Raw genomic sequence first — 14718 nt, 5'->3', positions numbered from 1 at the left:
ATCATTCAGCTCTTTATTGACCATTTCATTTCAGTTCTTTTTGGAAAAATACGGGTATTAATTAGCATTATCCTTTCACAGAAAGCACACAATGCTCTGTAACATCTTTATAGTATATGTGATGTTTTTCTATCAGAGGTATTTATTTTTATGTATGCTTGTATCTGTATGTATAAGTGAAAGACATGAACCCTTTAGATTGATATGGTACATATTATAGGAAGTATGTAGTTACTGGAGTATTACCAGTTAGTAGATCACTCATTATCCAGAAAGTACTTTCCAATATTTTGAACTATCTTGGCCAATAACAAGCAGGTGTTGTACACACTTCTAAACTTAATATGCAAGAATCAAGATTTTACTTACCAAATGCAATCCTCAGCTGATTCCTGGCTGAGAGAAGGAGTAAGTTGTATTTGAATTAAAAGGAGATTGGTGCGTGATTAGAATATAAAGAAAAAAGAGGTGTCTTTTTAGGGTGCTGTAAAAAAAAACCCTGCATAGTGTTTAATTTCAAAACCTTTCTGTTTTGTTTTCACCATCTGTTACGTCCAAATAGCGAAATTCAGCAACAGAAGTTGAATTTTTTTTACCTGCGAGTTGGTTCTTATTTCTTGAAAAAAACGTATCTGTGTGTAGGTAATTACTGCAGTTCAGCAGAGGCTGCTTTGAAATTTGGCACTGTTAAGAATAACACAATAGTTGTGCAAGAACTAGCTTTGTCTGGGTTTAATTTAAAGGTGTGAAGTTAGTTTGAAACATTTAATTGCATGCAAGAAACCATATTCTCTTACCAGGCTGAAACCTGGACTCTAGAGGCAATGTTATTACCAGGAGCCTTTTTTATCTGGCTTCAGACTGTCATCATCTTCTGCAATAACCGAGGTGACTGCATGTTCCTTTTTGATGCACCTCCTTTGTTGACTGATACAAATAAATCCAAAACTTAGCTCTTTTGCCTTGCTTTAAAACTTCCAGAAGCATTCCAGGAAATTCCCCATACCTTTGGAAAACACATTTTTCCATTGGCTCCGTAAGAAACAGAACCTCACTCTCTGTGGAGTCTTAAGTAATTCTCCTCACTAAGTCCACCCCAGTAAACTCTTCATGCATTTCAAACACTTGTGGAAAAAAAAGGTAACATTTGCCACCAGGAATGCAGCACATGATTTGTCAGGGGACTTTCAGCCTCTTGAATGCTGACAGTTTCTCTTTGCCCAGTGTCCCTTTCTATAGTGACAGCGCTTCAAAAGTTCTTACTGGTGCACATCTAGTGTTCTTTCACAAATAAATGAATTTGAAAGATGTTTTGCTGTTTATGATGCTTGCCTTCCTGACTTACGAATCCAGGCAATTTTTTTTCAAATATCAGCCCTGCAAGGTCAATTTAACCAGTGGAATATAAAGTAGTTTTCTGTCTGCTTTATTCTTCTCCAGAAAACAGACTTCTTATGACTGGCATGATAGAAAAATATTCGGTAACCCAGGCTTATTAGTGTTTGTGATTAGAAATAAAACAGAAAGCCTGGTTTTCATTATTTTAATTAGATATCAGAAATTGTCTTAAGGTTTTTCTTAGCTGTGTTTTATGGAAACTTTCACACTCAGTATAAAATGCCTGTAACTTTTTTGAGCAAGATCCAGAATCTAAAGAAACCTGATCTTTTCAGGAAAAAAAATGTATTGTACTTCTCCATCCTTCCTTCTGGTTCTTTTGTTTTTGGAGTAAGTTGTTAGCTTATAGTTATTCCATGTCAGTCAAATACAGTTTGCCAGCCATGGGCATTTAATACAGGAATGAAGTCTTTGTGTGTTTAATGCACCTTGTCATTCGGCTGGAGGTAGCAGGACTGATGGAATCTTAAAAGACGAAATACGGAGAGGGGGAGTATGAAACCCAGAGAGTAAAAGAAAGGGAATTGTGTTATTTTAAATCATAAGGAAAAAAATATCTGGGAGAGAGAATGCTTTGAGGTGAAAATGTGTTTGAATCATAACAGTTCAGTACTTGGGACAGAAGTAAATAGAAACATGTGAACATAACCAAACATCTGTGTTTTAAGGATTTCCAAATCTGCTTTACAAACAGCAAAATAACTGTTCCTGCAGTTGTAAATAATTGATTTCCTTCTTCCATTTAGGCTGCACTATAAGGATTCTTTTTGTCCTTTCCCAAGTGACTATTCCAGGAGCGTCTAGACTATTTAATGCTTATAATTTAAAGATGACACTCAAGGCGTTTTTTTCTTCCTTGCTATGCTTTCTATTTAACCAAAATTTTTGCAACACAAGTGCCAGACTTCTAGTATTGTTCACTGCACATTCGTAGCATTTTAGAAATTATCTTTATAAGGAAATACAATCAGTAGTTTTCTGAACATAAATAGAAAAAGGTTACTCCATTTTCTATTCCCATTTCAGGAAAGCAGTTTAAATGTACGGTGTGTGACTACACAGCTGCCCAAAAACCACAGCTGCTACGTCATATGGAACAACATGTTTCTTTCAAGGTAAGAAAACACGTAAATCATGCGTACTGACAAGTCATTTAGAAACACATAGAACTTCAGACAACAGTTTGAAAAAACTGGCACATTTTCCTGTTTGGTGACAGTTATGGCATCTTAACATAGTATTTCAAGAATTTTGACTTTATAGTCACACTTTTGAGATAGGGTTATTTTGTTTGTGGACAATTTGTAATTAGTATCTTTTCTTGCCAAAAATAGACATATGTTGCAATATAAAATAAACCTTATTGGTTTTTTCGATCGTCAGTCCCTGAGAGAAGGAATCTAATATGTACCTTAAAATGTCCTAAGGAAGTAGGGAAGTGAATCCCATACATTGCCCACCTGCATTTACTCTGAAAGTTTGCCAGTCTATTGTACTATAGATCAGTTCATATACTTGAAGAAAATTGAAAATAATTAATTTTAAAACACCCCATTTATCTGAAACTGCCTTGGAAAGAGTTGTGAAGATTGTTAATGTTTCTATGATGTGTTTAGGTTAGAGATACGGTTTATTTTAAAAGACTGTATTATGGTTTTATTCCTAAATTTCATGTTGGTTCTTGGCATGACAGGTCTTGATGTAATGAACTGTGCAATATTTTATTCAGGAAATAGAAATTATATGTTTCTTTTCCAGAAAAAAACACCAGTCTTTTGTATGTATGAAAAATGTTTATTTTAATGTAACACTTTATCTTGGCAATGAGCATACTTCTTCTTGAAAACATCATACTATGTTCATATGCCACATCTTTCATTATCTAACAAACCGTTTTGCTTCCTTAAAGAGTACACTCCATCATTCTTAATACTTACCAATGCTATGTACCTCCATAAAGCAGAAAGGAAGACAGTCTTTTGATTCATCATTTAAATTTTGGAAGACAAGACATATAAGAAAATGAAGCAAGTCATCTAAAGAGATAAAACATTTTGAACAAATAGTTTTTCTTTCTTAAGTATGTAGTTTTGCTGTGGTCTTTTTTTGAAAGGATTTTTTGTAAATGAAAAGACATACTTTTCCTTTTTTCATCGCTAATGGGTTGAATGTACTCATGATGCAGTTCTTGAAATATACTTGGTTCTGACCTCGGGATCAGCTTTAAAACTGTTGACTCAGCACCTCTGTTCAGTCCTCTGTGAGCCTCTATAGAAGTGTGGCTGTTCAGTGCATTACCAGGAGAGCTGCAAAACACTGAAATAGGTCAGTCAGGAGTATTTGTCAAAAGTTCAAAAAGCCTGTTAGTAACACATTGTCTCCTTCTGGAACAGTTGTTTGCATGCATGTCCAACTCGGAGGAATGTCAGTATTTTTACAACCTAATGGTAATTTAAGCCATTGTACTTCCAGGCTGTGTGGATTTGCAATCCTGCTATCTGACAGGAGATAACATGCAGGATATGCAAATATGTAGAAAGTGGTACAAGAACACAGTGTTCTGTCTGGATTATTTTCTTGAAAAAAGTTTCAGCAATAGAAAAGTACCCCTCTCTGAAAAATTGAATAGCTGAATATTACAGTACCCTCTGAATTGTGAGGTTAAGGGAATCTGAACACTACTTTTCTTCCTTATTTTTGCTGTTTGGAGCCTGAAGGAAGGTCATGAGCAGCAAGCTTAGGGGAATGTTCTGGTCAATGGACCCTGACTGCAGACATTTCCCAGCTTTAAATTCAGCTTCTTCATCAACATTTCTGTACCAACCACTTTCTGCTGACTAACTTCAGCTGGGCCTGGGTGCTGTGCATGAAACATGTTGTATCCCATTCTGAGGTACTTGACATTTCCCCAAGGACATGGGTCAAGGTCAGCGTTCTTTTCCAGGACCCTGATGGTTGTGTCAAGCTTCCTCTAACTGTGACATATCTCAGTCGGAAGGTCATTCTCAAAGGCTAACTTTAGGCACAAACACTTGTTTTCCTAAACATTTTCTTTAGAAAATAATTTAGAAAATAAGACGTATGTTCTTAAAAATTAATCAGTTTAGTTCCCAAGACTTAGCTTGCCGAATGGTCACATGAACGCAGGTGTCAGTGAAAGGGGACAGGGAGGAGCTCAACCCCCAGGTACGGTTGGTTATCTGTTCAGTTAGATTGGCTGCACAGTCATGTTGTACCTTTGTGTATTTTAGCTCTCTTACTGCCCATTTCCAGACCAAAGCTAATGGTAGCTGAGTAATTTCCTTGTAGTAGAAAGTCTCCACGTGGTCAGACCTGTGAGCATCAATTATGAAAACACACAGTTTACCAAATTATGAAAAGTAGGTCACGATCTTATAATGTTGAGAATACTTGTTGTCTTGCACATCATAAAAAATATTTAGTTGTACCTAAAAACATTTAGGTACAACTTCCACTTACATTGAATTTTAGAATCTGTGAAAGATGCCTAAACCAGAAATCAACATGGTTTCTTGGGATCAAAACATTGCAGCTTAGGCTTGTGTTCTGAAGAGGTCAGGAAATACGGTCTAGCATTTTCCATTTTGTTCCTAGCCTTTCCGTTGTGCACATTGCCATTATTCCTGCAACATATCTGGTTCCCTGAAGAGGCATTACAACAGAAAGCATCCTAATGAAGAGTATGTAAACATAGGTTCTGGGGAGCCTGCAGCAGAAGCCCTTATCCAACAAGGTACATCTCTACAATATAAAACTTGTCATTTTTTTTGCTCGTGCAAACTTGGTTAAATGCAAACTTTTGTGCAATATGCATTTTCCTCAGTTTATTGGGTGTTATGTGATAAATCATTACTGCTTTGTAGTAATTCTGAAATGCCCACCTTTTACCCTTCATTCAGTGTTCTTTTGTCATGATTTCTAAGGATGGGTGAACCAAAGTTTTGATTGACCTTGCCGGTACTATTCATTGTTGCATACATTTATCATTTGTTTGTCTACTTTTGGAAGTGAAGTTGAAGTCTGTTGAAATGAATGAAAAATTTCAATCGTTCTACTGATAAATTTCTATGACAGTTTTGTAAAGTTAAACTCAAGGTAAGGATCAGCAAACGTAAGGAAAGAGGCTGAAGAATAAATGGCAGCAAATTACTCCCTTACTAGAAAAATGAGGGGGAGATGAGAGTAAAGGTGAAGCAGGCTACAAATTGTTATATTCAGAATCTTGTTTATGGGCAAAGGAAGCACACCTTTTCTATATAAGTAAAGACAAGAATTTATTAGTATAATGGAAAACTTAACAGTCTAATTCAAGAATCACCATTTATCTAGCCCTAATTATTTCTAAAAAATCAGCAAAGTATAGTTAGAGTGCTTACATAAAGAAGTCTCAATAGTATTATTAATACAATTAAAATGGTAATTTTTACTCTTTTGCCTGGTGCTGTGGTCACCCCTCCACTGTTTTTCGGAGTCCTAAGATGGGTGATTTCCCTCTGGTGTTGGTGTTGGGATGGCGTTGTCAATAAGTTGTCAGCGTCTGGAGTTCTTTCCTGGGAGGAGTATGATGTTCATCTTCCTCTCCCCCTCCACTTGGGGCCATTGTTACATGTGTGCTTACACCCATTTATGCTTTTCTTTCTCATTGGTCTCTAGCTCCAGATTAAATCCAGATTTACCATATACACTGCCCTTCATCTATGTTCAATGCCTTTTCTTGTTGTCCCTAAAACCAGTTTTATCCAGCTACAGATTTGCGTTATCATTTCTGAGTTGTTTGTAGCTGTGGGTTCTTCAGTGCCAAGCTTGTGCCCCACTTCTTATCACTCCATGCCTGCCCTTCCCTGTTCTGCATCCTGCATCCCTGCTCGTCAATGCTGTCCTACCAGGGCTGCATTTCCCTACATTACATCTCTGTGTTAAGTGTCCTAAAGATCTCACTCTGCCTAGAACAACTGCTTGTTGCTGCTCTCTGTGTGAAACCAGAGACACACTACACAAAGACAAAGACAAATAAGACTAGTTAGATACAGACACCTGGTCAATTACAGAAATTGTACTGAAAGATGAACAAAGTAAAGGCGAAAAGGATTTTGGGGAGCATCAAAAATTCAAGACTAAATAGAAGAGCTAATGGAATAGAATCATTTAGGTTGGAAAAGACCTTTACATCAAATCCAACCACAAACCTAATAATGCTAAGTCCATCAATGCCAGGTGGGAGAGAAAATCAGATTGTAGTAGGTTTTTTTAGCACTTGTATATAGTAGCATAAAAAGTTATATCCCTGGTTGTTGGTTTTGTCTATAAATTTAATCCCAGATGAAGTCCTGTATCCTTCTGAAAAGATGGTCAGTGCTACTGGTTGCTTTATTTCTACTTGATACAGATAGCATAAACTGGAACTCATTCCTTGCAGTGTCTGGGTGCTACCAAAGGAGACGTGTACAAGTTGCCCAGCTCCCATGAGTAGTTTTACTATTGCACACGAAGTGGGTGAACCAAAGCAAACAAGGACTGTGCAGTCACATACCGTTTTGGGTGTGAAGCTCCTTCAGTTCTAGTGCCTGGTGTGGGAAGAAGAGAAGAAAGCCAAATTAAACACTAAATTATATTGAAAATATTTTAATGGTTGGTAGAGTTGATTTTCTTATTTTGTGATAATTTTAGGAAGTATTTTCCTTATTATTTTAATAGAAACTACCACCCTTTTCATAGTATTTTTTGGTATCTTCAAAATTTCTGGTTTAGTTGAAGAATAGTGGAGATCAAAATAATTTTCTTGCATTAGATAATGAATTAAATATAATTCTTCTAAGATGACATTATTTCTAAATGGTATTTCCAAAATATTCATCTAATGCAGAAGATTTATCTACTGAAGGCATTAATCCATGTTAAAGTAATACTGAAATCATGACACGGAGAAAGACACTCAAATTGAAGTCTGAGACTATCCCTTTAAACTTGCACTATAATGGAGAAATGTGCAACTACGCTAAGGAGTTTGAGCCTGTGTTATTTTTATATGACATTTCTTTGCTTCCTTTTTGTCAAAAAAAACAGAAATAATTTAAAAAGTAGATCGTTGTCTATAAATTTCAGGGCAGGAACGTATAGTAGAATTTCATGATTATTTTCACAGACAGTAAAAGTTGACGGGGAACCTGCAGTTGTTTTAAAGTAATTTTAAAGTAATTTTTACTTGGTCAGTACTCTGAGCCTCTTCTGTAGTCATCCTGGTGCAGGAAGAATGGTGCACTATGGGGAGCTTTGCTGAACTTTCCAAATACCTGAGCACTGCGAGGAATTGTTTGTCCGTAGCCAGTCTTAAGAATAGGTACCTGAGATTTAATTCTGTTAATATAAAATTAAGGACCATATTTACAATGTCTTGAACAAATAAAAGTAATCATATACTAGTTAGGTTTTCTTTCCGCTTTGGGAGCCATGTAAACGTATTTCTGAAAATAATTATTTTCCACTGCAACAAAAAACCTATGATGGAGGAGTAGGCGTACAATGAAGACATTAGAGTGAGATGGGAGACAACAGCCTTTAATTTTTTCTGTGGTGGACATGCTTTGTCTACCACATTGGAGCACTGGGCAATGATTAATGGGATGAAATTTAACGAGTCCAAGTGCTAGCTTCTGCACCTAGGGATAACTATAACACCAGGGATAACTATGAACTGGGAGAGCAGCGGCTGGAGAGCAGCAGGAAGGGATTGGGGGTGCTGGCAGCTCTGTAGGAGCCCACTGTGCCCTGGCAGCCAAGAGGGCAGCGCGTCCTGGGGGGCATCGAGCGTGGCATAACAGCCGGCCAAAAGAGGTGGTTAGCCCTGTATTCTGCGTTGGTGTGGCCTCCCCTTGAGTCCCGTGGGCAGTTCTGGGCCCCACAGTTTAAGATAGATGTGAAGGTCCTTGAATGTGTCCAGGGGAGGGCAACAAACCTGGTGAAAGGGATGGAAGGAATGTCCTGTGAGGAGTATGAGGAACAGCTAAGGACTTTGGACTTGCCTAGTTTGGAGAAGAGGAGGCTGAGCACCAACCTTATTGCTCCCTATGGCTTCCTGAGGAGGGTCAGTGGAGAGGCAGGTGCTGATCTCTTCTGCCTGGCGTTCAGTGACTGGGCGCGTGGCAATGGGTCAGAGCTGCGCCAGGGCAGGTTTAGACTGGGCATTAGAAAACATTGCTTTACCAGGAAGGTGATGGAACACTGGAACAGGCTTCCTAGAGAGGTGCTCGGTGCCCCAAGCCTGTCAGTGTTCAAGAGGCATTTGGACAATGCCCTTAACAACGTGCTGTCATTGTAGGTCCCTTCCAACTGAAATCGTCTGTTCTGTTCTTTCCATCTCTTGCCTTCGCATCCTTCCTCCTCCTCCTCCTCCCATCCCTACACAGCATTTGTGTTTCCTGTGCTGCTGTAGTGCTGGGCCTGCCTTCCGCGTGTTTGCTTGCTGTGTGGAGTTTCAGAGCAGTAAAGGGGCTTCGAATCCATGGAGCAGCTACAGAGTCAGTGCCTCTTACCAAGCCTCTGCCGTGAGGAAAGCCATGGTGATGGCTGTACTCTTCTCACGTGCAGCCTCCCTCGCCAGCTTTATTTCTTGCTCTATGATACATCACGTGGATCCTAATTGTGGTCTCAAAATAAAAACAGGAGACCTGCAGATTTCTTATTATACTGTAGAAATGTCAGGTTTTTCTCAATGTTTTGATATCTCAGTGCGGGGGGAAAAAGTTCCTTGTGGGGAGACTTTTGGTAATTAGGATTTACACTTGGAGGTGGTAAACATGAGTCCTATTGAAGTTCATAAAAATTTTCCTGATTTTGGAATCAGAAGATCTTCTGTATCTGGGTCACACGGCACAAACAGATCATCGCGGACATACGATGCAGTACGACAAGGTGTGTGTTTCTGAGCCGCTTGGGCCGGCCGGTGCAGCCTGCTGTCTGACCAGCCTGTAGCGTTTCAGTTTACCATGGTCGTAGATCTGAAAAGCGATGTTGGACAGTTATTCATGCATTCATATAAGGGAAGAAGACCCTTCAGACCTGATATTGAACAAGTCCTTTGAACTTAAAGTACTATAGACAAAAAAGAAAAAGTGGGAGAAGCGGCAAGCAAAAGGGTTTGGAAAAAAAGTGGGAAGGGAAACTAAGAAAGATTGATGTCTAATAAAAGTTCTATCTATTCATATTGTATTCTAAGTTACCCACTGAGCCCAGCGTGAATTGCCTCATACTTGCTCATCTTTTCTTCTCTACTCTCAACTGGTTTCTGACTGCATTGCAGACATTTCAAGTAATTTTAATTGGAAATATTTATATGACTGTAGACTGCTGGACTCTACTCAAGATTCCTAGAATGAGTTTATAAATAAATGAATGATTCATAGAATAGAAGAGGGAACATGTTCATTTGAGCAACTGCATTGCCAGGGATAGACAGCAGTATTTAATTTCTGGGTTTATATTAGAAATTAGAATCAGCCAGGATCAGGGAAATGCTTGGGGATTTGGGGGTGGTGGGTATTTTTTTGTTTGTTTAAATAGAAGTCTACTGTCTGACATTTATTTTAGTATTTTAAAGTAATAAAGGAAAATAAACACTATAAGAATTTGATGTATTCTGCATAGGGGACAAGAGTATTATATATGCCTTACCCACTAGTTTTTTTGTGAGACTCTGCCTGTTTGTTCATTTGATAGCTTCCTTTTTTAGTTTCATTTGCTTTGTGTGGGGCATGTCACATAATTTTTTTTCCTGAAATTGTTTCTTTTCTCTTCATTGATACTCCCTACCATCCATTGTTTTGTTTATGTGTTCCTGTACTCTCTGGGAGACAGATTTTCCATCTGTGTTTGTGCAGCAACTTGTGCAGTACATGCGTGATGATCCAGTTGTGGCCTCTGTGTTCTCTTATACCGCTATCATCACGTGGTTTTTTTAACATAAAATAATAGTTGTCTTATAGATATTTTAGGCCAAGAAGTAAATAATGTGGAGAGCACATGTCAATGCCATGATGGAAAAAAGTTGTGGAGCTGTATAATATTTGTGCACATTATTTTGTTGCAAACATCAGTTTTAGTATTGAAAGTAGATAAGGTGTGTAATTCGTTAACTTTCTCTGTATGTTACCCATTACTTTAAAGAATCATCTAGAAATTAATTTTCCTGACCTTTCATATCCAGTCACTGACATGGAGTTATATATTACCAGTTTAATTCTATGCTTCCATTATATGTTCTTTAATTAAAGTCATAATGACAAAAGTTACAGCTTTAATTTATCTGGTGTATTGTTACAATAGCTTCAGTTCCAAAGTAATGCAGCAAAATGTCCTGTCTTTCACAACAGCAGGTTTTTCCTAATACTACAGGTTGGTGTGAAATGAATATTTAATTTCATTTTCTGTAACTGATAATGTCTTTGTCCTAATCTGAATAAAGGTATTTTGCTTTTGCGAACTTTTGAGTTTCCCTTAATAAGGAAACTGTATCAGTTTTGTCTGGAGATGAAGTGTTGAGAATCTGCTGTAATGGTGAAGTCTGATGAAGACTTAGGATAGATTGAGAGCAGAGAGGGGGAATTGTATAGAAACAGTAAGTCTCGATGAAAGACCCTAATGACTAGTTATATTCTGTTTTATCAAAATAAAAAAAATATTTCTTTTCACCTGGTAGAATATCATATGGTAGGTTTACATTAATGTAAAAGGGAATGCTTTTTCTAATCACCTTATTCATAAAAGACTGTGCAATGAGGACTTGGCTTATAACCAGTTTATGAGAGTATATTTGAAGCATTTGAACATGATGGGTAAGTGTCATCATTTGCCATGATAATGTGGAGTCAGCCATCTGGTGGCATATTTCCTAATGTGGCATAACTCACCTCACTAGCCATTAGATTTGTTAGAATGAGTTCTAGTCACCTAATGCAACAATTTATCACATGCAAATTATTTTTGTTCTGCTTTAGTCAATAGGGGGATAAAAGAGAAATACTTATATGCATAATTACAAGCAGCTGAGATCTGACATTTGACCAAATTACTTTCATAAGAAAAAGAAGTAAAAGCTGTTTAATCTAGTGTACAAAACTGGATGCTTGTAATTTTGTCACCGCTCAGTTTTTTACCTGTAACCGCGGCATACTCAAACAGTACACATTTGTACTAAATTCATGCTATGCATCATTTTGTAGATAGACAGAAAACTTAGGTTTTGCATCTTAACATAAACAGTAGAAACTCTCAAAAGCAGAGATAGTTCGGTGAAGGTGACATTACATTTTATCTCTTTCTAGTATGCTTTGATAATGTGGCAAAAAAAATAAATTGTTTGTTTGAAACTTGAGAAAACTACAACAGCTGTCTTGGAGAAGTTACATTTTAAAAAAATTATTAAAGTATGCCACTATTGTGTATGTTAAATATTAAGGTCTTAGTGTTGTTTATAAGCACTTAAAAAAAAATCCTAGCACATCCAGAAAGAGTACAGTGCACTGTGGTTTTGCAAGGCTGTCACACCAGGGCTTTGCAGGACAACGGGGAACCAGTATTTAAAGTGGAAGCTTGTCAGAGACCCCAGTGTTACAGAGATGTGGACTATACATACAATTTATATTTGAAGCCGCAATTATATGTAATGAAGTAGGCCCTAAAAATAGTCTCAAAGGCACTCTAATTTGAAAAAAAGAGTATTTACAGGGCAAAAGTATTAGTTCAGAATTATTTAAAACAAGCTAGGCTTTGCTTTTGGTAAGCCTAAAGCAGAATGTAAGTCATAGACGCCCTCAGACTTGAAAGAAATTTCACTTAGGAACTAGAACTAGTCTCCATTGGCTGCTAAACTTGAATTTCAACCAGAATCATGACTGCGGGAATGATTCTGCACAGACTGAAGCATCCCCTACGTTTGCACCATCTGTATGTGGCAAAGCAAAAAAAAAAAAAAAAAAATGGGGTGGTGTTGGTAAAACTTCCTATGTTGTCATTCCTTGAAAAAAATCCTCACTTTCTAATGCACGTGCCACTTCTACAATGGCTTTTGTTAGCAAAGCAAGCACCAGTTCTCACTCCGTGAGTAAGTTACTATTCACTTTGCAATTTGTGTTCCCTCTGTTATATTAGGCTATCTCCCTTAACATCTAGCTCCTGAGAGATGAAACCAATACTTTTTACATGGGCCTAATTGCAGAAATGATGCTGTATCTGAGGCTAGTGCAGAATTACCTGTTCCTGCTCTTTTTTTCCACTTGGTCAGCGGTAGGGGTTCCCCAGGGAGAGAGATGCAGAGAAGAGGAAAGATGGTAACGGCGTTCCTGCAACTTCACATCTACTGAAGGGAGGCATGCAGGCAGGGGAGCGGTATTCCTGTAGCTTCCCAGATAGATGAGCTGTTCGAGACTCCTTCCATTACCATTATCTAAAATTGCTCTTTAAGCATTGTGAGAGTTCAACTATTTTTTTTTTCTTTTTTTCCTGTTGGACACAGTTGCTAAAGGAAATTCCTAAATTACAGTTACATGGCTTGATTGAGATGAGGTCCAATGAAACGGGTCCTTACTGCCTTGAAAAAGAAATTATATGAAAATAACTCCAGGAATTTATTTGTGTTTCCTTATAGGTGGCATTAAGTGTCCTGTTTGCAGCTTTGTGTATGGTACAAAATGGGAGTTCAACAGACATCTGAAAAACAAGCATGGAATGAAGCTAGTGGAACATGATGGGGAGACCAAGTGGGAGGTAAAGCAGAGTTGCCATAGCTTTAGCCCTAAGGATTTAAAAAAGTCTAGGGAGAAAAGTAAGGATAAGAATAAGAACTATTCAAAAATACATCCTTGACACATAAGATCAGGAGGTCATGTGATCTTGTCTCCATTTTGCATGCATACATTGCTATGACTGTTAAGCTTGACTGCTTTAATACCTGGTAGGATTAACAACCTTGTAAGTGCTTATTTCTGCATTTTAGGGCTCTAGTCCTCTATTTGCAGCAGAAAGGGTGAACGTTTTAGCAAAAAAATGTGACATTGAAAAACCTTGCGTTTTGTTATATCCCAAAAATTTGCTGGTGTGAACTGCAAGATGCGCAGAGCTGCAAGCTTATATTGAATTAATGAAGGAAGCTGATGTCTTGGTCTCAAAAAGGTTAGAATCTAGAAAACTGAATCTGTAAATTATCAGCTAAAAAAATGGTACTTTGACACAGACTAAGTCTTCTATCATTTGTTCTGTGTTTTCAGCTTCAACCCAAAGTATGTAGAAATCAGACTATCACTAAGATCAGACCTTAAAAAATTTAAGTTAGACCTAAGAAGCTGGATTAGAAAAAAACAAATCAACAATCTGAATTTTCTTAGTTTGGGGTGAGGTAGGGTAGCTACCTTGAGAGGGCTTGCCCTTTCCAGTGTTCCCCTGCTGTCCTGTGTAGCAATTTGTTCTAGAATGAAGACTTACTCAGAGAGCAGAGCTGACCCTAGATGCAGAAGCTATGGGAAAACTACAGAACTATCTAGCCACTTTTATTTAAAAAATTACAGTTGGCAAGCTGTCTTTTCACTGCCTGAGTAGGCTATTGTTGGTGTCCAATGAGAGGAAAAAGCCAGAAGTCAACTGCAGCTGGCTGACCTCCACAGTTAAAGACCTGTTCTGCTAAATTTCAGGCAGTCTGGCCCTCGTTACAAATCTAACACCTAATTTGGAAGAGCCATCCTGCAGCTCTTGTGTAAGAGGTTTTGAGTGTCCACACATAGAACGTTAAGTCCTTGAAAAATATCAGAGTAGATTCTACATGGACAAAGAAGACAGAGCGAGCATTTTAGAATGTAGTCCTTTGAAGTCTTGTATCCACATGCATTTCACAAACAATTCTCTGTACGCTCTTCCAGCAGATGCCCAAACCTGAAATACTAAGAGGATATCCAGGATGCAAGCATGTCTCTGCTGCTCAAACAGCTATAAATAAAGAAGTCTCATCAGAGCAGGAGTACATATTGACAGCTTGTCTTGAAAAAAAAGTTATGTAAAGGATAATTTTTCTAAAGCAAAATGTCATTTTCAGACTTCACAGGCATTTTACCAGGTCTGCAAAGACATGCATTATAAACTAATTTTGCCCAAAAGGTCTTTACTAGACTCTGATACAACAGAAGTCTGTTGCTAGAACTAAAATAACTGTGCAGCAGAAATGAAGTCAAGATAATTTAGCATGCTTAAAACAACTTTTGAAGGAGAATCTAGAAGAAAACTATGGGATAATATCCCACTCCCATGTAATATTCTTCT

At 37.8% G+C, this 14718-nt stretch overlaps 1 protein-coding gene across 3 annotated transcripts in view; it reads left to right on the top strand.

Annotated features, from left to right (window-relative positions):
- Positions 1-14718, top strand: part of ZFAT (zinc finger and AT-hook domain containing) — a 129672-nt gene that overhangs the window by 95635 nt on the left and 19319 nt on the right. For all 3 annotated transcript variants that reach the window (XM_037382321.1, XM_037382320.1, XM_037382322.1), the window contains 3 exons: positions 2425-2513; positions 5014-5152; positions 13058-13176. In XM_037382321.1, coding sequence (XP_037238218.1) covers positions 2425-2513; positions 5014-5152; positions 13058-13176 — 347 coding nt within the window. The remainder of the gene's footprint in view (positions 1-2424; positions 2514-5013; positions 5153-13057; positions 13177-14718) is intronic.

This window comes from Falco rusticolus, chromosome 3, assembly GCF_015220075.1.
Source record: "Falco rusticolus isolate bFalRus1 chromosome 3, bFalRus1.pri, whole genome shotgun sequence".
In the NCBI taxonomy this organism is placed as follows: Eukaryota; Metazoa; Chordata; class Aves; order Falconiformes; family Falconidae; genus Falco; species Falco rusticolus.
This window is presented reverse-complemented; position numbering and strand designations above follow the sequence as displayed.